The following is a 23960-nucleotide window of genomic DNA, read 5'->3' on the forward strand; positions in this document are numbered from 1 at the left end:
AGCTCTCGAAGCGTCTGTGATGGTGTAAAATATTATCACACAGGGATAATGTTCTCAAAGAAAATAAATACTTGCCTGGAAATGCAGGCTGGAGAGCCTCATTACCACGATCGAACTCAGGGCTGGGACGGCTGATGACGCTGGCTGGAAACTGCGCGACTGAGTCGAGGGGCTCTGAGGTCTCCAAAGTGCTCAATTCGTTGCGTCCCAGTGCTGAATCCCAAGAAGCAGCGGCTACTTCGAAGGCATCGGTGCTGTAGAGGACCGAACCGTGCTGATTGAGTTCGGTGTATGTTTCTTATTTTGATACAACCCTGCTCATTCCGGATAACGTTTAAGCAGCTGATTTCTGCTGTGTGTTGTTGTTTACAGTTCAACTGTGAACAGTTCGCAAGCTCCAGTTTTCATAATTTTCATGAAAATGAGAAGCATTTTCCCGAAAGAGCGCAAAAATATCGTGCACAAATGGTGTACAATCCCCAACACTTCGGTGAGTCAGTTGGCGAAAGTAAAAGAAGTACACATTGGAGTGGTCCCAAATTCGACTCTGAAGTATAGAGAGGAAAGCAGCTGTGGGAAAAAAACATCGTGGAGGAAACCGGCAACGATGGACAAAACTTTGGATCAGAAAAACATGCGTGCATACGCCAGAAGGAAGACTGCCTCAATTCGGGATGTGGCAAAAAAGTGGAATTCTCTCTTCGCACCGTTCATCATGCCAAGATAAGATTGGGTCTAAGGACATATTAGAAGCAGAAGAAGCCGAATCGGAGTCAAAAACTAGCTGCTCCTGTAAAACCAAGAGCTCGAAAATTATATGATCAACTGCTGTGTAGAAAATAGGTGTGCGTTATCATAGGCGACGAAACCTTTTGCAAATTTGCTAAAAAAAACGCTTCCGAGTGACCAGTATTACCCTGTTAGGAATGGCCAAAGTATCGGAGAGGAAGTAAACGGAGACATCAATTTTTATCGAAAAATTCTTTAAAAAACCAATGGTTGGCAAGCCATATGTGAGTGTGACATGCTTTCCGAGCCGTTCGTGAGCGCTGACACAACGAACTGAGTCGATTTGAGCTCATTTTTGAATTTCTCAAACCCTGGGGTCTGAAACGCTTCGTTTTGGTTCAAAACTCACCCATGTTTTTTATCAGAATTTTTAAGTATCGTATACATGATACATATACTTTTAAGTATGTATGGGAAAATTGAATAATAAGTACTGCAACATCAACATATTTAATTTTTCTTTCTTCTGTGGAACCGAGCCTGCTAATGGATTTTGTGCCAATTTATAAGTTGTTAGCTGTTTAAGAGGGGACTGTCTTTTGGCATAGAAAATTAAAAAAAAAATTGACATCACTGCTGGGTGCTTACCGGGGCAATGCATGATTACTTTTCAAGCAATACTTCGCGAGGCACGAGCAGTGATGTCAATTGAATTGATTGTTATTCAATGCAACAAGGTATACCTCTCTTAAACAGCTAGTAACTTTTTTGTCTAATAATATACGAAGTTACGGTCTTCGATAAAGTTGCGTCAGCGGTCAGCGGAAAATTTCCTTTAAAGAATTTATAAATTGGTACTAAGCTTTTTAGACCCCACGGTATGAGAATTTCAAAAATGACCCCAAATCGACTCAGTCTACTGACACAATGAATATAGCTGTTTACGTTCTAGAGTACCGGAATCGTCACCTGCTCCCCATAATCCACAAGCATGATTACCTAGTACTATTTTGGCCGGATTTTTCATCAGTTCACAACTCATAAAACACGATGGCTTGGTACAAATCCAACAAAGTCCAGACCGTACCGAAGGAGATGAATCCGCAAATTGTTCTCAAACCAGTTCGATTTGGACGAAATTTTTGTGCCCCTTACCAAATCGTATTTGAGAAAATATGTAAAGCCTGCAAATTCTATCAAAAATTTTCCGAAAAGTAGTCAAAATTATTCAAAACAGTCTGTGCTGATTCCAATAAGCAGTTTTCAATTAAAAATTCGATCATTGGCCTACGTTTGAATGGAATCGAGTTTTTTTTATCGATTCACTATAAAAAAGAGACTATAGAGAACATAAAAATGCAAAAAATCTTTAATTTGCTCCTAAATTGTGTTTAAACTGTTCATTTAAAATCGTGCTTAGACAATATGAAACACCCTATACTAAACATTCCAAAATATTAAGTTTAGTGATCAAATGTAGAGACTTTTTTTTTAATTGGCACTAATTTGCCTAAAATAATCATGAACAAATGGTTATGATTTTTTTAATATCTTCACATCTGAGCTTCTGAAGTCTTCAGAAAAAGGGTAGGCTTAATAGCGGCACGTTATTCATACATATGGGAAAATTGTGCCACACTATTCTATTCATTGTATCGGTCAGTTTTTTCCACCAATACCTCGTCCAATCAATATGTTTGACGACTAAACCCTTTTTTCAACTTCCAGTCTTCAATAACCCAATATTTCCTTTTTGAGGAGAACTAGGGACATATTGGTGGGTGGATTTAGTTGCTTCGAAATTAACTGGAGTTCGTAATTTTTGTGCAACAGAAACACGTTTCCACGGGGATTCCAGCTAAGGAGACTGATCAATACATTACAGAATCAACATAAAATTCTTATAAACGATAAAATTGCTGAATTTTTGCTGTAAAATGCTTCTTTCAGTGTAAATTCTCAATGTTCCTTACGGGGTTTTGAGCCTCTAAGATTAAAAAAAACTATGGTAGGAATTAATTTTATAACCCGTTTGACATATCTTGTAAATTGTTCAACCAAGTGTATATTTTGATTTCAATGTACATAAGAAAGGTTAGTTTTAAAATAAGATTAAATAATCAGTCTGTATGATATTAAGTTGTCGAAAACAGTGATCATTAAAGTATACTTTTTTCTTTGGCTTGTGATTTATATAACTCGGTTGGCAAGTCCGTTGCCTCCTGAGGCGATGTCCGCGAGTTCGAGCCCAAGAGTAAACATCGAATACAGTTGTACCGAATAAGTGTTTCAATAACCTTCCGCCAACTGCCGCGTTGATATAAAGTCGCGAATGCCATAGGCCATAGAGATAAAAAAAACGACTGTAATCGAAGCAAGAAATTGTTTTCCGAATTTATGCCAAATTTTCATCAAGGTGGTTGTCTCTACGTTGATATTTCTACGCAAGAATTCTATGAAAAATGCTATTTTTTCGAGAAACCGCTTCTAAGATAAATTGATTTTAAATTAAACCGGTAAATATAATATTATCCAATGTGAACGACGCGTAGGTGGGATAGAGAGAAGGAGCCTTAGATGCTTTTAATAATTTAATTGTATGTCCTTCTAATAGAAAAAAATTCATAAAAAAATGATGAGGCTCCGATTTGGTTGAGTAACTCAAACAGAAAGTTAGAGTACTTCACTAAAATTTGAAAAATCAGACAGCTTCAAAGGAAGAAAAAGCATAGCCATGTGACAGTTTTGCTTAGAAACCAGTATAAGTATGAGTTCCGACTCTACGCAAAAAAAAGTCTTCTTCTTCTTCTTCTTTCTACTGCTGGACCGCCTGCTGTTTGGGCCGCAGTCCAAGGGGGATTGGCCAGTGGCAAAGACTATATGCCCTACAAAAAAAAAAAAAAGTCAAACGAAGCATTTCTGGCTATAGCTTCCAGGTTACTGTAGGAAATGTAATTGTAATTGTGATGATAACCTTTTTGTAAAATTAAATTGTATCAGGTCAAGGAGATTTCAGTGGGAGAGAAAATAGAACAATGGAATTAATAAACACTATTTTAAGCTAACAATGAATTTTAAGCTTATCAAACAAAAACAAGTATTGGAGGTAATTTAAATTAACAAACGAGACGAAACGAAAATAAAAAGATGGTTATTGCAGCAAGAGTGTTACTTTTTTGGCAGATTACGTTGTTAACTTAGTACTTTTAGAACTATTTATTTCGATTAATATGTTGGTAGAATCTGAATTTAAGCAAAAAACGAAATATATTGTTTAAATTTCAATCGCTTTTCTTCTCGACTCCATGTTTTCCACGTGCGATCTTTTTTTTATTCAGTATATGTATAAATCGAGTAACTCCAGAAAAATTTAATGAATCGATGCGATTAACAAAATCGCACGGTTTCGATTCTTGTTGTAAATCAAATATTTAATTGCAGTATGTTTTTTGTTATGATCTACTGATCAATCAAACCTCGTTGTTGACTGGCAACTTTAGTTCTGATGCTGTACCTTTAGAATGTTATCAACCCGCAGGTTATCTCCCCAGGTTTTGTAGTTTGGCTATGGTCTACCCGATCGATCTCACCTCGTATCTTGAACTCCCTCGAAATGTAAAAAAATGGGTTTCGGTAATTATAACTAACTACGTGTATTCTCTATCTCTCCATTCTCTCCCTCTGTACCACAACACATTTCGCACACGATCATTTGCGCACCACCATCATTTCAACTTCACCACCACCCAAATTCCAACCCAAAAAAACTGCACAGATCATCACCACCCATCGGTAGTGGAAGCAACAACAACAACAGCACCATCATCATCATCATCATCGTCGGCACCATCAACAACAACAACAACATCTGCCGAAACCTCCGCTAGTCCTACTGCTGCTTCCTATGAACAAAGCAAAGAGCTGGAGTCCATCGATGATTGTAGTAGTAATAGTAGTAGAAATAATAACAACAACGATTCACCTGCTTCTTCGCCAACAGGCACATCCGCCAACACGCCGTCGTCCTCAATGCTCTTTGGGGCCCCGGTCTTCGTAGGTCATTCGCCGCACTCAGCAGCAGCTCAGAATGAACCGGTTGTTGTTCAGCAGCAGCAGCAAGTGTTGGTAAAGTCGTCGCTGGGTTCCACCACTACGAACGCCATCATCGGTCGAAGTCGCATCGCGGCCGGAGTGGCCCCAGAAGAGCAGAAACAACCGTTGCACACTCAGTCACATTCCAATGACGGTACCGAGAGCACCACTGCCAGTAGTAATAGCATTCGATTAGCAGCAGCAGCAGGAGGAGCCCATCATCTTCAGCAGCAGCAGCAACAGTACTGCGGATCGGGAACAACAACAACAACAACAGTAGGAGCAGCGGCCAAAGGAACAACCATAGGAGCAGGAGGAGGAGGTGGTGGTTCGGAAAAGTATGCCGCGATCGCCCTCGGTGCTGGTGTTAGTGCTGGAACCAGTGCCAGTGGTGGTGTCGATAGCGAGCTAACGCGATCCTCAGCGCTCGTTGTTCCTTCGGGGGAAACCAACAGTTATAGTGAGATTGGTTGGAAATTAAAGAAAAACACTTCAAGTGCTTCTTCTTCCGCGAGTCCAAATAATAATAGTAGTAATAATAATAGCAGTAACGGCAGCAGCAGCAAAATGGTTGCAGCTAGTGCTGAAGAGATTACTTATGAGAAGAGTCGGTTTGTTGGGGTCATGGGAAATACGGCCGACGGTGGCCCTCTGGATGTGGACACCACAGAAGAACTAAAGTACGGTCCTGGGATAGTGTCAAAATTGCGGTGCCGATATTTGAGTCTGGCCCTGAGGCAATCGGTCAATAAGCAGCGGCCCTCGTTGAATAGCATGCGCCGGGCCACCAGCTTGAATAATCTGCTGGACGAGGAAAGTGAAGATTTGAGCGAACGGGAGCAATCGATCGACGGGAAGGACTCGTCCCAGGATAAGTCCTATCACGGCCGAAACGGTCGCGACTATTCACAGAGTCATGTGAATCTTCAACATCAACAGAAAGCCAAAACTCCCGATGAGTACATTTCGACGTTCCAGAAAAACGTGCAAAACAGTTATACGCGAAGTGGCCGACAGACGGAGAAGAAAAATGAGCACAATCGTTACAATAAACAGCGTGGTGCGGATTCGCTGAAACGGGCACGATCAGTTGAGGCGCTGGTGCGCTACGATCACAAAGCCTGGGAGCGCGATATACAGAAGGAAAATTTGTACAGCAGCAATGACAGCAATGTGATCATTTTGGATGAGATTAGCAACGGCAACGGGATCAACACCAACGGTGGCAGCAACAATTGCCAAACGGTGGCGATGAGCAAAGCTGATCTGATCGTGGACTGCGTAACGATCGAGGAAAAAATCATAAACGGTCGGGAGAAAGGTGATCCCAAGCCTAAACGGCTGACCTCCTACATCGATGCCGATGAGCGTCCGCCCCCAGATGTGGTCAAGCAGACGATGAAATTGTTCGAAGCCAACGCCAATCGAAGAGGACGAACCGTTGCCAGAACTAACGGTGCTGCCGGCGAGGTTGCTGCTAAGGTCAATTTATTCGCCAACTACAAGACCATCATCTCCCAGGAAAAACCGCCAATCACTCATCCCAAGCCGCCGCTTAGCCCCAAGAAGCCAAATATTATTCCGCGATCAACTAGTCCCAAATCGAACGGTACTTTGAACGGCAATGGTTTAGCAAAACCCGACAAGCCGAATCTGCCAAAATTGGACATCAACACCATTCGCCACAATCTGGAGTCGACCAATAATCTGAAAAATTCGGCAACCCCGCCAACAACTCCATCGTCTAACGCATTCGGCGGATCAATCCAAAACAACACATCAACGCCGTTATCAGTGCGCGTCGAATCGTCAACGACGACTTACCGTCTCAAGAATAATGACTCACCCGCCTTATCGCCCAACGCCGTCGTTCCAGCAGTTCAATACAAAATTAATTCTACCACGACGACAATCACGACTCAGCCGGAGAGTCCTCGTAGCTCAGCTTCGCCGTCTTATATGCAAAACAACAACGCAAACAGTACTGTTCACCCGTTCGCTGAATCACCATCTATCCAGGCACTGGCAAGCAAACTGAGCGGCCTCAGTATCACGACTTCTACCCCGACTAGCACACGCTCACCGACACCATCTGTGGAATCGGCTGTCCCGCCACAGGTCCCGCCCCGGAATATCGGGCTCCAGTACGCCACCAGCGAAGAGGACACCGACGACGATCCGGACGATCGCCAGTGTGAGTACTCGATCAATAGTGAACGCGGAAGTGACGGTAGCCAGGCGGATGACCTTGAACTGGACGAAGAACCAGACTCGCCCAAGAAGATATCCCGTAGCGCGATGGACAACATCGCCAAGGCGGGCGTTACGACGCAATTCCGTTTCAACAACGGCCAACCGAGCAAATCCCATCTGCCAAGCCTTGGCACTGGCAACAGCAACAACAACACCAACAACGCTGCCGCAAAACTGCTCTCCAGCAAAAAGCTGAACGTGGACGACCACCATCATCATCATCAATCTTCGAATTCTTCCTCGACGTCGTCATCGCCGATCACAGTGCCAGCCGCCGCCGTGGTCACCCAGAAACCTCCGGTGCCACTGTCACGTGAAAGTCTTCATGCATCCAAGGTTTCCAGCAACAATAACTCCCTCGTTAGTGTCTCCACTAGCAGCAGCAGCAATCTAAATAATCTAAATAGTATCAATGCCAATAATACTAGTGTTAATAGCAATAAGTCAGTGATAAATGAGGGCCAAGGGTCCAGTAGTGACGTGAAAACGGTAGTAAGCTTAACACCTCGGGAAATCGAGAAGAATCAAATAAATCTGGAAAAAAGTGAAGAATCCATCATCAACAGTGCTGGAGCTGCTGCTAGTAGTGGTGGTGTTAGTGTGGGTGTAGCCAGTGCTAAGCCAAACAACCTTAGTGGTGTTAGTGGTGGGATTGGTGGGTTAGAAATCGGCGCTGGCGTCGACGGCCCCAAACCTGGAACAGCAACTGGGGCTGCTGCCGGTGACTTTTTCATGGCGAAATGGGGCGGCCAATCTGCCGCAGCACCAGCTGCCACGGCGCCGGTGGTGGCCAAGAAAAAGGTCAAAGCTCCACCGCCGCCGATAACCGAAACCAACACGATGGTGTTCAACTTCAGTGATCGAAAGGACGTGCCGGATTACATCGAAAACGATGGAGTCATACTGCGACCGAGACCGCGGGAGCTCCCGAAGGTGAGTCATTTCGTTTTGTTTGCTCTCGTTAATTTTGCAACCATTTTTTCAATTGATATGGATGGACGTCCATCGTCCGTTTATCTACGTACCGAGGGATTAGGGCGATAAAAAGTGTAGGGGGATTTTTGTGGAACGGAAGTTCTGTGATATCCATCGTGAATAATGAAAGTTAAATCCGTTAATATCCAGCTACGTCAAATTGATTGGTTCGTGTGATTTCGCACATTTTAAATGTGTGGAAATCATCACCTACGTATAAGATATTTTAATCCTTAATTTTTTTTTATGTTGAAATTTTGGTTAAAGCTTGTTGAGAGTGTAATGTTAACATGTGCTATATTCATTTATGATGTTCAATGCAAGGTACACCTTGAAAGGTGCAAACGAGGCCGAATTTCCAACTTCATAAAATAATTTTAGAAAAATCTCTTAACATTTTTCATTTGTCATTGACGGTTTTATTTGCAAGTACCATTTCTTTGCACATGCCCCAGTGTACCACATGAGATTATTAAAATTACTTTCTAATGACAAGTGCATTGATAAAAACTTTTGTGTTAATCTTTTTCACACAGTGAAAGAAAAGACATCTTGATAGCTTCAAAGCCTAATCAATAGACCCGCTCTTTACCTTCGGCTGCCTTACTTACGCACCGAAGGTATTGAGTCGTGTACTACAATAGCCACGTTATCTTCTCTTAAACTATCATAATTCCTTAGGCACTACAAAACCAAATATTCGGATTGTGTTCCATTCAGAATTCCGGAAAAAAACATTAGTATCGTGTCAAAATGACTATCAATTTATTAAACGTGATAAATCTAATTTCAAATTAATAATAATAACTCAAACGAACAGCATTTTTGGTGTCTATAATTTAAAAATACAGTTTTTGAATTTTTTTTCCTTGATTCAAATCTTGCCTAGATATCCTAGTTGTAATTACAACGCTGAAAAAATTTCTACAATTTTTGAAAACCCGAATAGGCAAGATTTCAACTATTTCTGGAATCATTCAAGAAAGCCTTTGATTACTTGATGTTGAAGGTTTTGACTCATTTAACAACTTTGTTAAGGACTGAAAACGATTTGACTTCTGCTTCAAGACATGTGAAAGTTGCAATTTGCTTAAAATCTTCTTTAAAACTTCGTAATTATTAATGTATTTTGCAGAACTGGCAAAATGAACAAAAGAAAACTGCTATAACTTTTTCTCAGAATTTAAATTCACTCGCGGTCTTGGGGAATTTGATCATCAATACCTTTATTTGCAAAATCTTTGTGATGTTCTACAGTTTTGCCAAAAAAGTGCACAAATTTATTGAGTGATCAATTACCTATTTTTATAAGTTCTTTCGAAAGCTTGAGCTGATAAAAAAATCAACGCCCCCAAATTATTCAAATTCAGCTCTTGAATTCGTTGCACCTCGGATAAATTTGAATCGTTTGCCTTGTGTAAATAAATACCTCTTCTAGAGATGTCTCAAACATCAATTCCACAATATTTGTGTCGAATTCTTCTCTCAAAATGTTGGGATTAAAAATTACTAATTAGTATGATTTATTTGATTCAAAAACGCTCCATTTTGAGCTTAGCTTAGCTGTTTATACTCACGATATTGAAAATATTTTCTTCAGGCACCCATCGTATGATGTAATAGATGTTTTCAATCCCGAGCAGATTTTCATGGCGAAATTGGTACCTAATTTTGCTATCATGTCTTGAAAGTATTAATTTGGTATCATTTCGCCCAATAAAGGTAGTACAATGCCAAAAATTTGGGTTTAACTTTTCATATAAGAACATCTTGATCAAGCCAAGTGTCGGTTCCACTGAAACCTTAATGATGCCTCGTTTAGCCAATACTTCAAAATGAGTTTTGAGGGCATGAAGGTGCCATTTTGTGGTGCTCAATAGAACAAAAATTTGGCATTGGTGTGCCCTCAAAACTTCTTCGGAACTGCATCCAGTGCAAGGCTAAACATTTATTTTGTTTGTTTCGATTATAGTCGTTTTACCATCTTTATGGCATTCGCGACTTTATCAACGTTGCAGTTGGCGGATCGTTATTGAAAAACTATACGGTACAACTGTGTTCGATGTTTACTCTTGGGCTCAAACTCGCGGACATCGGCTCAGGAGACAACAGACTTGCCAACTGAGCTATATCACAAGCCCCAGTGCAAGGCTAAACGAGGTATCAAAATAGTTCAGAAAAACCAAAATCCTAGGAAATCAGCACAAAGTAATTCGCGCACTATTCTGAGTTCGTTTGTTTTCAGTTAAATTTGCTGTTTAGTTCAGTTCAATTTGATTCTAAACATCTGAATGAATCTGATTTTTCATAACAGAAAATGGAATACCAAACCATGCTTTCGTTTTCACTTTTCTGCTCTATCGTAATAAATGAAGCCTCAATGATGCCTTGTTTTGTCATCTTGGAAAAAAACAAAACCAAATATGTAAGACTTTCATTTTGGTCTCAATGCATTGTTTAGGTATTGGATTGGCACCATATTTCGACATATTGATGCTTCAATGAAACTTAATTATGCATCGGGAAAATTGCGATGCTAAATTATGCTATCATTTGGGATTGATAGCTCATTTTGGTTACTATTAGCTATTGATTCACTCATCAAAATCTGCTTTTTTAGAGGTGTTGTTCGTCTTTCTGCTGGAGATTCATAATATAATCATACCAGTTTGACTATTAGTTGAGAAATACATTATAGAATAAGTTATTGATGAAAAGAACATATTAATCCACTTTCATGAGACAAATTCGAAATTAGACAGTTATGAAATCGTCTCATATCAACCGTCTCAATGTTGTAATTCAATTATGTACATCATCCAAAATTCTCATTCTCTTATTCTTATTACAAAATTCAAGTTCGAAGCTTTCAATGTATAAAGTCTCAAAATCTGACTACACATTTTGAATATACTCTTTAATTTTTTATTTAGAAAGTTCTTAACTGCATGTCAACATTAGATTTTCGAGTTTTGAAGCAAAGTTCCGATCGTTTTCTCGCAGTTAAAATGTTCATCTTCACAGAAAAACAGGTAGGCCTTGCTTGACTAGGAAGTGGAAAGTTTTCGCTCCTGCCAAATTTTATAGCGAAAAAGTGGAAAATTCATGAAATGTAAAAAGTGAAAAAGTTCGAATCAAGAATCGTTCCATCAGCTTCTTCAACCTGATGCCCAAGCTCCAAACCATGCCAATTTTCATTCCTCCCGGAATTCTGTCGGCTGTTCCATTAGGCAGAAACCTCCGGATGAACCGAAGTAAACCATTGCCGGATCTCTAGCAAAGCATAAAAGGCTGGATTAGAGGGGCTAGCTCTACGCCCTCCGGAACAACGCAGGTTAATAGTTTATTTTACCGAACATTCAACTGGAGGAGAGCACTGGGACGAGTCTAAGATGAGTATACATGTTCCATTCTTTCCTTTTTTGTGAATTTTTAGATTTAAATATTTAGAAAGAAGCTACCATGGCCAAAATTTTCATTTTTAGGCAGTTTTCAGCAAGATGTGAAATATTTCAATCATATCAAAGCTTGCATACAAGTTTTGTTGAAAGAAAAGTTTCGAAAAGGCTTTTTTTAATGAAATATTCGACTCAAGAAGCTTCATAATTTCAACAGCTGTTATGATGTAGCATATATACAGGCGTTTTTTCCGCCTATATAAAATTCAATTTTTCCATACGTATTCTTATAATTGAACTGTAGGAAGAACTGAAGAAACTTAGAATATTGAAAAATTATATTTGTCATCAAATTAAAAGTTATCTTTTTACCATTTGGATAAAAAAATAAGAATTATATACACATCACGCTTCATGGTTTGATTAGCTGTATTTACATTTTGATACTATTGATTTATCTTCAATATTTTATCAAAAAATTAATTATGAACTCATTTTATCTTTGTAAGAGAATTGAGCATTAAATTTTATGCCATTTAATTAGTTGTTGGAACACTCCCGTATCAATATTGACGTCATGTAAATTGTTTAATTTTAGTCTCAATGTCTTAACGAACGTCCATGGATGTACATTGAATGATTTTTATTTTAGGAATGAAGAATTATAACTTGTTCTCTAGAACAGTGTTCAAATTTCTAGGTTCTGAATGGAGAGATAAAATAATTGTTTGAAGGGCTTTCTTCAGTAAATTTTTAGTGTTTGGGATCCTTAGTGCGCAAAATAGAAAAGTAATTTTATATTTGTTCAGAAAAGGCTAGGTCATCGCATATAAAACTTCATTTTTTTTTTAATATGATCATGAATTTATGTAATTCTATAATGTGGTGATGAGAACATATGATTGAAATGAACATGATAAATTTTTGGATAAGTAATTTATCCAAATACATACTTTGATAATATAGGTTCAAAAGTTTAGGAAATGAAAAGCTGTTTAGGATTATTAAGTAAAATAGTATACTGTTTATAGTGACAGTAATGAAAAACAATGTTCCATAATTTTTGAAATCGATTCGCCTTGCTTTCCTCGACTTTTTTTATAATAATTGCAGCAAGCCGTGAGTGATACATGTACAATGTATACATTTAGGCGTTTATTTGGCACAACTGAACAAAAATGTTCAGAGTGCAATCTGAATATATTACTGTTTCATGAAGTTAATAGTTTTATTAAAATGTCTTTTAATATCATATTAACAGTAAACTAACAGAGGACAGAAACAGACCAGTGACTAGTTACGGATTTGCTCATGAGAGTACTGTATGGGCCGTTGTAGATTGAAGATCATGATATTCATTATAAAAATTTAATTTAAAAAAAAAGTTCTCACCACTTTTAATAGCTTATTGTTTAGACTTACAATTTTCTTTTCAAGAGTCGTTTCGAAAATCAGTGATGTGTTAGAAAATATAGTGAGGGAAACAGCTAGCTTGTAGAAAATTCGAATGGTTGCATTTCTAATTATTTGAGAGTTCATAATTCTTTTAAAATTTTCTAATCAAAACACCTCGCAGATATAATTAGGAGTTTCCTTAGGAAATTTTTAGGAGCATAGGAGGTGTAGATCAACCAAATCGCACCATTTTCCAAAAATGGCTCCTGATTCAAACCTCTCCCTTACTAAAACAACCCTTCCTGAGATACTTGAATATAGATTCGCAGACGTATAGACGGTTTCTATAGGTGGTGATACTGACTTATCATTGTTTCAGAGTTTTTCAAAACAAGCTTTTGAAGAGAATTGGAATAACAGATTTGGGGTTGATCCTAAAAAGTATCTTACTAACAATCCTTCCTTCACCCCTCTTTGACTACTAGGACGTGGCCGGCGCCGTTATTGATCTTTTTTTTTTTTTTTTTTTAGTGAGAGCATGAGTTTTGTGCATTGAGAATGAGTTGCTAATCCCAAGCAGCATTCTTTTGGCCCTTGTACAAAATTGATGGCCTCCTTCAATCACGGAGTAGCAACCATTGGCGATGTGGAACTTGTTCTACTTAGCCACGCCAGCGATCATGAAATTCGAAATGCATTGAAAGATTTGATACAATATATTATTATATTTTTAGTAAAACCATCAGAAAATGGTGTTATTTATGAAGACTAATTAAAGCATTTCGGGCTTAATGATTTAAGGTGGATATGAGTAGTCAAACAAGCTAAGCTAAGCTAAAATGTTCATCTTCACACTGCTACTTTAATGTGTCCACGAAGTTATTAAAATATTTCAATTATTCAGGTTGAACTGTCGATTTTATATGGATTTATTCAATGAAATTTCATTCTTTTTGAGGTTTGTAGGGCCCCCTGAAAAAAAATACCCCGGCCCCTCGAAGGCTTAATCCTTGGCCCTGATTTATCCTAAGAAATTGTTTAAGGATTTATTTTTATTTATTTTTTTTTATTCTTTATATTTCACTAATTTCAAATGTCGAATTACCATCGTGCGGGGGACTATGGGCCAAAAGGAAAAATATTTGTTTTTGAATTTTTTTCATAAGTATTAGATACTAGCTGATTTTACCCGGCCTTGCTCGGGTTCACAAAAGATATTAATCAAGATGAGTAGTTTGATTTTTCGAAATATTGGAAGCTTTATATTCATCATTTTAAGAAATTGGGCCCATGTTTGACCACGTAAGTTTTGTAAGTCTTTTAAAAGTTTTTATTGAGATTATTCACTGTGTTTATCGATTTCATTTTTTTAGAAGAAGCTTATAGTTTTAAGGATTATGAATTGAATTTCAAAATAATTTCATTCTTCTCTATCACAAAAAACTTTAATCTCTTTTGGAGACTATCCCACTTTTCAAGGTGGATGATCTCCCTGTTCAATGGTATATTAAAGTTTAATTTAATTAAAAATTTCTTAAAACACTCCCGAACCTTGTTGAACCATGTTTAAGACTCATTTGGCATGTTTTCAATTGTATCTTTGCTTTTTTCGCTTTTTTAATTTAACACTGTTTTTCTTAAATGTTGAAAGTTGCACTAAAAGTTTCTTGGAGTTATCGAAAAGAAATCATCTCTGAACCGAAATAACCATTTAAATGTTATGGAAATGGTCTTATTTGAGTTCCATTGATTATTTTGAAGAGTGATCAATGTTAAAATTATTTTAAATCATTTGTTTGAACTCGCAGTACCAAACGGTTTTTTTCAAAATTGGATGGTAGAATTGAACACATTGATGATCAAAAATAAATCAAAAAGTATAAATAAATTGGCCAATGACATAGGATTGTATAAAACTAAAATCCTCATACAATCCAATCATCTAATCAATTTTCTAATTCCCCATTTAGATTCCCCGGCGGCTATCAAAGCGTTGAAATTACAGCCTGCAACATATATGTAACTCTGAATCTAATGATTTTTTCTTTCTCTATAAGGAATCCTTAAAATTTGAAAATGGTTGGTTAAAAGCTGGAGTTTATGAAAATCAGTACATTAGTTTTTCAGCATTCAGTCCAAATAGTTATTCAGCTGAAGAAGCCAATTCACTGTTGACTGTTCAGTTCACTGTATATCCTTGTAAACTCTCAAAGCCCCCCAGCGGGGCAGTAGGCAGCACATTGAAAATCACTACAATTTTAGTCAATATATTCTTTACAGGATAGTTGTATTTTTCAATACAAAATGTAGGCTCATTATTGCATCCAAATATCTCGTACCGGTACCACGTGTTTTGAACAGTAGAAGGAAAAACACCCGCCAAAATTTTACCTTTCAAATCTTTGATGCTCAGCAAGCTTTGATTTGCTTTCCAGTCCACGTGAACTCTGCCCGGCCCATGGTGATGGTGAAAAAAAACCCGCCAAAGGGAAAAAATTGGTTCTGAGAAATGGGTGCCATGACTTTTGGTTTGTGGGAAAAAAACGAAAGTTCTATGGGAGGGTCTCTATTCTCAGGTGGGAGGGGCTCGAAACTATTACTAAAACTTTCCCATGGTCCAAACACATAACTGTACCAAATTTCAGGCTGATCGGTTAAGCGGTGTGGATTTGTATAAGGTGCATACAAACATATATAGTCCAACTCATCTTTATATATTAGAAGAAGAAGATATCGTTTTAAAATTTATACACATGATAGCTGGCATATCATCTTCTTTTGATTTAAAAATTTTGTCTCATAAATATTTTGTTTTAATTTTTAAAATCGTCTAAATTCAGTGTCATAATGACAAACAGAGTACATACCACATATTTGTCATATGTAAACTAACACCAGAAAATTTTATGTTTTTTTTCCTGATAAATACGTTTATTAGGATCTGCTTAACCAGAATCAGGGTTTTTTTTCTACAAATTGGATGAATATGTCAAGAGTTAAACCAATTTTTTGAAGCAGTGTCCAAAATGTACAAAAGGGAGTGAAAATGGGCCAAGCTAAGATCGCGACTTCCACAGGCTTGAAATAACTTTTTGAGCTCCAAAAACCATAAATATTCAATTTATTGTTTTGCAACAATCGGGATAACATTAGTTCGCATTTTTCTACACGAGTTATAGAATAGTGTGTCCTACACAACATTTCTTTTATGTGTCTCCCTCCGAACTCAACACATATTTCGCAGCCTTTAGACGTTCCTTTTTTTCGTTCTATCAAGCAAAATTGGAGATTAGTCCTCCGGACTTATAAAGATGTCTTCAGCAACAACTCTAAAAAAGCCACATTTCCCTGCACTGTTATAGACGTTGAAGAAAAATCTTAAGGAAAATTAAAAAGAAAACTTGATTTCGGGTTTTAAAAAGTGGTATCTTTCCAACAAGTGTGGAACCACTGTTAAGAAAAATTTTGTATGCGCCGAATTGGACTAAAATAAAATAAAGATACCTTCCAGGTTTTTATCAACACTAAACGAGGCATTTTTGTAGAAGAATCTACGAAGCGATGGAGAAAGTTCAATATATCAGCCAGCTTTACTGCCGAGGAAATTGCAAACAGTGATAGAAAAAAAGTAAACCGAGAAAAATATGAACAAGAAAAATAACAAGCGTAAGAAATGGAAATCCAAATAATGATAAACGATTTTTCAACAATCACCTGTTTTTTTTTTCATAGAACTAGGATAGGTTTCAATAACATTTATGTTTCGAAAAAATTGTTTTTAGATAAATTAATATCAGCAAGGACCGCCGTGAGAGAACATTAAAAAGGGTCATCCATATACCACGTTAACAAATTATTACAGGAAACGAAATACAACGGTTTTGGTTATGACATAAAGGGTGATACGGTCAAAATTTGATCAAGGGAAAACGAGTGTAAATCGGTGAAATCGTTTATTTAAAAAATCAAATTCCATTTTTTTTTCAAGTTTAATTAGTATAAAATTCAGGAAAAATATTTAGTTAGGCTTCCGCTTTTCCAAATCCGAATTGCCGGGCCTTACGCTTAACCCCTGCCATCAGATATTGAACAGCCACCTTGTCCACCTTCTTCGCTGCAGAAAGCCATTTTGCCTTAAACTGCTGCTCGTCCTTAGCAGTTTTTTTGGTCTTCTTTAGGTTCCGCTTGACAATAGCCCAGTATTTCTCAATTGGGCGGATCTCTGGCGTGTTGGGAGGGTTCTTGTCCTTGAGAACCACCTGCACGTTGTTGGCAGCGTACCACTCCATGGCCTTTTTACCGTAATGGCAAGATGCCAAATCCGACCAAAACAGTACGGAACAACCGTGTTTCTTCAGGAAAGGCAGCAGACGTTTATTCAAACAATCTTTCACGTAAATTTCTTGGTTGACAGTCCCGGAAGCTATGAAAATGCTGCTTTTTAAGCCACAGGTACAGATGGCTTGCCAAACTAGATATTTCTTCGCGAACTTTGAAAGTTTCATGTGCTTGAAAATATCTGCTACCTTTCCCCTTCCTTTTGCCGTATAAAACTCCTGTCCCGGAAGCTGCTTGTAGTCGGCTTTGACGTAGGTTTCGTCGTCCATTACCACGCAGTCAAACTTCGTCAGCATCGTCGTGTACAGCCTCCGGGATCGCGCTTTGGTCGTCGTATTTTGTTTATCATCGCGATTTGGAGTCACTACCTTCTTGTAAGTCGATAGTCCGGTTCGTTTTTTTGCTCAATGCACGAAGAGTGAATTCCAAAATCAAAATAGGAGCAATATTCTACGCACACACACACCTTCAAAATGAGGGGTGTTCAGGTTTTTAAATGCAAAATTGAAAGACATACGTCAAGTTGATATTGACAAAATTTTGACTGTATCACCCTTTAGCGAACAAAGAATGATTTTATCTGCTCCTGTTGAATGAATAACCTCGGTCGAAGTAAAGGAACTGACTGATTAAATAATATTTTCATGATTCCTGATCATGATTAAATGAAACTGTAAGCCAAAATCCATGACAGATGAAATTTTTTCACTCTACGGGATCATTATTCACTTAAACATATGGATTAACTTTTTTTTAAATTTTTGGTAACATATTCTCTTGAATCAAGCATCTAATACTATTATTATTGATTCGGCAAGTATTCTAACTGCGTACTTAAGTGCATCGAATGCAATTTAAACTATTTCAAGTACGGATGTTTTAAAATTAGCTTCTTAGTTAAATCAATTTGAACCGTTTCCTAGCCCAAATATAAAAATAATTTCAGGTCAGTCTACCACTCCTTAACCTAGACTAGGGCAATAACAAATCAAGGAAACTTTACCGTACCGTAAGCAGTTACACTCGTTCGTTATCATTTATCAAAGCTTAGAACGCAGGAACAGAACATTTAGCACTAGTATAGAATCAACAATCTTGGCAAGGGGCAGCAGCACATATGCTTTATTAAAGCGTTTAAAAACGATCCTATAATTCATTCATTCATTCATTCATATATGCCGACCAACTCAAACCCGACTCGTCAACACATCATTCAACAATCAGGCCCGGCTGGCTGAAAGACTGACTGACTGACGGACGGACGAAACCATCACTGGATTCAGCCTATGACTCGACTCAACGCTCAGACTCAGACTCAGATGGTTAGATCAATTAGCATCTGGTGCAACGTGTGTGGAATCGTTCGCTCTGTTTTTATTATTACTTTTGCTACTGCTAGCATTATTATTCCCGGGTCAGAAGTTCTGCTATAATTGCTCACTTCCGACCGATATAAGCCAATGTCCGGAAACATAGAGAGCAGCAAAAAAAATACGCAGACCAGACCGATACGTTTGTGTTAGCACTTAGAGTGAGAACTCAATTTGTGTGTGCTTACAAATTTATGGGATGCTCTCCAAATTTAGCGTTATAAAATGTAGAATGCCCAGATAACTCATCAAAATCCGCTTTGAATCGGCCGGTTTTTGGTTGATAGAAATCATTCGGTCGGTATGAATCAAAATCCAAACAATGGTATTTTCCTTTTGCAGCTCCAACGTAGTAGTGGTGATGCGTAAAGTGCTAAAAGTTCAGGCACTTTCAATTCATGAGTGATGTGTTGGCAGTTAATATGAATGACTAACAATGGTTCAAGTTTGTTGATCCAACAACAGAGAGTCTCATTGGTTCTGTGGAAAGCGTAGTTCTATCGTGACTCAAAAACCACGCCCGAATATTTTTGTTAGAATGCTAGGTCGCATCACCTACTAGCCTCGCTCGGCATTTTAAAGTGTGCTTGTAAATTATTTACATGATGGCACTCCATATTCACTACTACTGACTGGTGAAGGGAGACTTCAAGTGCTGACTCGTGAGACGAAATCGGCGTTATACAAACAGATAACGCTTATCGATTTTTATTGATAGCGGAACACATTTAGATAAGATTCTTGATTGATTGGTGCTGGGAAGCATGGCCGTAGGAACGGGGGGGGTTTTGGGGGTTAAACCCCCCCCATGAAGATCCAAAAAAGCAAGCAAGGTATTATACTCTACACTCAAAATTTTAAATTCAGAACCAAATTATGATAAAAGGGTAAGGTTAATCAAGAGTAACAACCTAGACTTAAAACTTATGCCCAAACCTCAAAAACCCATCCCAAGTTCAAAATGCTGCTACACTTTTTAAAAAATTTCTCATATGTTAATAGAAATTCAGGTCTGAATATTAAATTTTACATTAAATAAAACCTATTTCAGAGGTTTTGATTCCATAACTCCCATCACCAAAATTGTATTCATATTTCGAAATTTCGGAATATGTATCCAGGATTCATGATTTTCAGTTAGAATAATCATAAGAAATTAGAAATGAAAAGCTGCTTTGAAGTCCTGGTTTAAATTTTGTTTTGCATTTCATATCAAATTTGAATCATGGTTTTCAAGATCATATACAAAATTACAAATATGAAAAAAAGAAAAAATTTGTTTTATATTTAAATTCGAAGTTCTTAAACTTAATTCTACTAAAAATTAAAACCTTTAAAGCTTCGATATGATAATCCAAAATTGAAAACTTAGATTCAGATCATTTGAAATTCATATTTTAATTCAGATTCACAATACAGATTTAAAATAAATAATTGAAATAGTGAATTTAGATCAAACCTGAACAACAGAATTTAATTTTTAGATTTATGAATTAGGGCTCAAAAACTTGGCCATAAAATTCTGATCTGGTATAAGATTCGGAAATCGTATTTTTTGTACATTTCAGAAATCGTATGGAAATTCAGATACAGATTCAAAGCGCTATTTTTGAACTCAGATTCAGAAATGGGATTTAGAATTCAGATTCAAATTCAGAAAAAGTTTCAGCTTGTGAATAAATATTATAATCAACATAAAAGGTTGAGAAATTCATGAGATCATGAACTTAAGATTGCTTGTCAATTCAATTTCCATATTTCAAATTTTAATCAAAATTAGATTTAAACACAATTCAGCTGAAAATCACAAATAAAATGTAAAATTTCACTTTTTTGTTTTAAGCGAAAAATACAAATTTTATTCAAAAAAATCATCAACAGGATTTTTATTAGAGAATTTATTCTTTATGAAAAATATTTGTTGTTAAAAAAAACATGAACTTGATCTTCATAAAAACAAAAATCTGCACAAATTTCTATATTTTATCGGTATATTGTTTAACATTATTAACATATAAAGAACACCAAAATTCGACAATTATATTTCAGAAACTAATAGACAAAAACTGCTAATTTAATTTATTTGATAAACGTGTTAAATTTTTAAGAATGAGGTTTCATTATTCGATTCATAACATTTGAATTTTCTATTTTAATGGAGCATATTAGCAGCATGCGAAAAAACGCGATATCTCTTTGGTCAGCAATGAGTTTATATTCAAGTTTTTTTAAAGCCAAATTGCAAACTAAAATCATTTATTTGGTTGAAGTTTTCCCCAAGAAAATTTTATTCGAAAATTTGATGATTTTTATCTTTCACTTTTTTTTTAATAAGATTTATTTTCATCGAAGTTCAAAATCTCTGAATTTATAAAATAGTTTGGAAGATTGGGCTTGTTTGATTTGAGTATAAGCTTTTTTTTAAATGAAAGGCTCTCCTAAAAACTCATTTTATGTTTATATCAATTAAGTTTGTCCTACCAGACTCGTAAACAAATTCAAAGATTTTAACCATCTAAGAAAGCGAATTAAGTTCACCTTTTTGCTTAAGGACCAATTTTCTAATGTCACGATTTTATACGAAAACTATTAATATAAAAGTACTTCAAAATGATCAATCATATAGTCACAAACATAATATATTTATAATTTGTTCGTATTCGTGCATTGTTGATCAAAAAATCATTGGTAAAAAACAGTCACCAAAACCCCCCCCATGAGTCGGTTCTTCCTACGGCCCTGCTGGGAAGTCTTTGCTGGCCCCAAAAGTTATAAGCAGAAGAGATAGGTCATATTTTGTACGACAATGAGGGGAACAGCCAAAAGGGTCATTTCGAATTTCGCCAACAAATCGTGTACATTTTGTAGATTGGCCCAAAAAACTAACCTGTGTTAAATTTGAGCTTAATCGGACTTGATTACGGTTGCCTCAAACCGCTCAAAGTTTGGGATTTTAGACCCTCAAAAATCACCTAAGTCCCCCCTTTCAAGGAAATCGGAATTTTAATTTTGATGCCAAAAGACATGAAAATGCATGAAACGACGAAATCTGGTGTTCACTAAAATATTTTTGTGTCAAAAATCGACTTTAGAATTTAAAAAACTACAGTTGCGTTAAAAAAAGAATGAAATCGCGTGAAGCTGCGCACCCACTTCCAACTTTGACAAGCTGTCATTTCTTCCTCGATTGATATTTTTTCAAGAAATTTTCACACAATCTAGTTCAACTATCCAATTAACGCTCAACAAAATTTGAAGTCTTTAAAATGACTGGAAACAAAGTTTCAACTATTCCCGTAAAAAAGGGAAATTTGGAGTTGCTTTACTAAATTTTCTGTATCTCTGACAATTTTCATCAAAAAATCTTGAAATTTGGTCCAAAGATGTAAAAATGTTTGATCTAGTGCCAGGCCAAGTTTAGTTAAAATCGATGAACGTGATCAAAAATGGTGCCGGGTAGAAAAAGAGGTTCATTATCGCCCAACAGACGATTTCATTCTTTGTTTCCAGTCATTGTAAAGACTTAAAATTTTGTAGAGCGTTAATTGGATAGTTGAACTAGATTGTGTGAAAATTTCTTGAAAAAATATCAACCGAGGTAGAAATGGCAGCTTGTCAAAGTTGGAAGTGGCGCGCAGCTTCACGCGATTTCATTCTTTTTTGAACGCAACTGTACGTAAGAGGGAACTTAAGAAAATCCGGAAAATAAATTTTTTAATTTTGATGCCAAACGATTTAGAAATGCATGAAACGTAGAGATCTGGTGTTATCTCGAGAAAAAGTTTTGATCAAAAATCGACTTTCTGAGACTTTTGTAAAATCGGCCGTTTTGTCGAAAAGTTATTTAGTCCCGGAAAGTCGATTTTCCCCTTACGTTTTTTTTTTAAATTTTGCAGTCGATTCTTGACCAAAAATTTGTTTATGAGATAACACCAGATTTCGACGTTTTAAGCATTTTTACGTCATTTGACATAAATGTTAAAATTTCAATTTTTCCGATTTTCTTTGGTCTTACCTTTGGTGATTTTTGAGGGTAAAACCTAAACTTTGAGCGCTTTGAGGCACCCCTAATTCAAGTCCGATTGAGCTGAAATTTTTCACAGGTCAGTTTTTTGGGCCAAAATGTAGATGAAGTTGGGCCAAAATGTAGATATATTGTCGGTTTTCAATTTTCGATCATGACATTGCCACCCTAACGCTTTATTCGTATTCTTTGTATGATCCGAAAAGTTTGAATTTTTTCCAAAATTTCGTTCCAGCTGGTCGATTTCAGATACTAAATTTTGAAGGATCGATCAGTGAAATGTAAAAATATATTCAAATTTAGAGTCACATGCAGTTATTTACTGGAATTGTGGATTTGAATTAAAATGATAGAAAGTAGAATTTTATTACAAATCCAACATTTAGTTTCGGAATAACTATTGAAGATAGGCATAGGAATAAGAATCAAAAGCATTAAGATTATTGTTAGATGTTAAGTAAAAGATTTAAAACTGGATTTAAGTTTGAAAATGTTAGATAACCATTTAAGATCTATGTGGATGCGAGAAAATTACAACGCCCAGGAATCAACTATAAACATTTATTATTCGATGTAATCATCCACAAATAAGAAAATCGTTTATTTGCCCTCATTGTAGCGTCCTGGTTAGAACATTTTCTGTACATTGTAAACTCAAATCTCCTGAAACTTGTAGTTGTGAATCAATTATGTATGATTCATTTCAGCTCATATATACCTGTTTTTCGTTTGCTAGACAACGTTTATGTACTCTCGCATATCCTGTAATAAGTGTATCTAATTCTAAGATTTTAAGCTAAAATAACGTTCTGTCATTTTTCACCCAATGTGGTTATCAGCTTCAATGCTTCAAAACCCCTACGTGGATCGGCTTTATAATTTATTTTCTAATCCTTTTTATGGTTTTCAAATTCCTCAGGTATATGATTAAATCTGTGGAAAAAAACAGATCTCTGTGTACAAACATTTAAGTTCGAACCTGAGTACGAACATCGATAAAAACTCGCAGGTACAACTTTTATGCTTAGGTTTTTTTTATATGTCTTTATTTGTATCAATTCATCATAACATTTATATTACATTAAATTAGGTGTTCAGCCCAATAATGAACTGTTCAAAGCTCTATGGTTAACTAGATAATAAAAAAATATTTATAAGACTTAAATTTGCTGAACGCAATCAAGTATTTAATGTAATGTAGGAAAACATCCGGTAATGTCAAAAATATTTTAAACTTAAAACTAAAAACTATCCTAAAATTAAACTAATTATAAAGAGAACTAATCTCTGCGATGGATCGATTTTCCTCTGAAGTTAAGGATGATTTTGTTGGCCATATCTTCGATCGATTCAATGCCCGCAATCCGATGAAGATCTTCGGTGCTA

At 36.6% G+C, this 23960-nt stretch overlaps 1 protein-coding gene across 1 annotated transcript in view; it reads left to right on the forward strand.

The window, feature by feature from the left end:
• Window positions 1-465: 465 nt before the first annotated feature.
• The window catches only part of LOC129753166 (probable serine/threonine-protein kinase nek3), a 195438-nt gene continuing 171943 nt past the window's right edge, over window positions 466-23960 (forward strand). The window contains exons 1-2 of the mRNA XM_055748962.1: window positions 466-490; window positions 4505-8007. Coding sequence (XP_055604937.1) covers window positions 466-490; window positions 4505-8007 — 3528 coding nt within the window. The remainder of the gene's footprint in view (window positions 491-4504; window positions 8008-23960) is intronic.

This window comes from Uranotaenia lowii, chromosome 3, assembly GCF_029784155.1.
Source record: "Uranotaenia lowii strain MFRU-FL chromosome 3, ASM2978415v1, whole genome shotgun sequence".
Lineage (NCBI taxonomy): Eukaryota > Metazoa > Arthropoda > Insecta > Diptera > Culicidae > Uranotaenia > Uranotaenia lowii.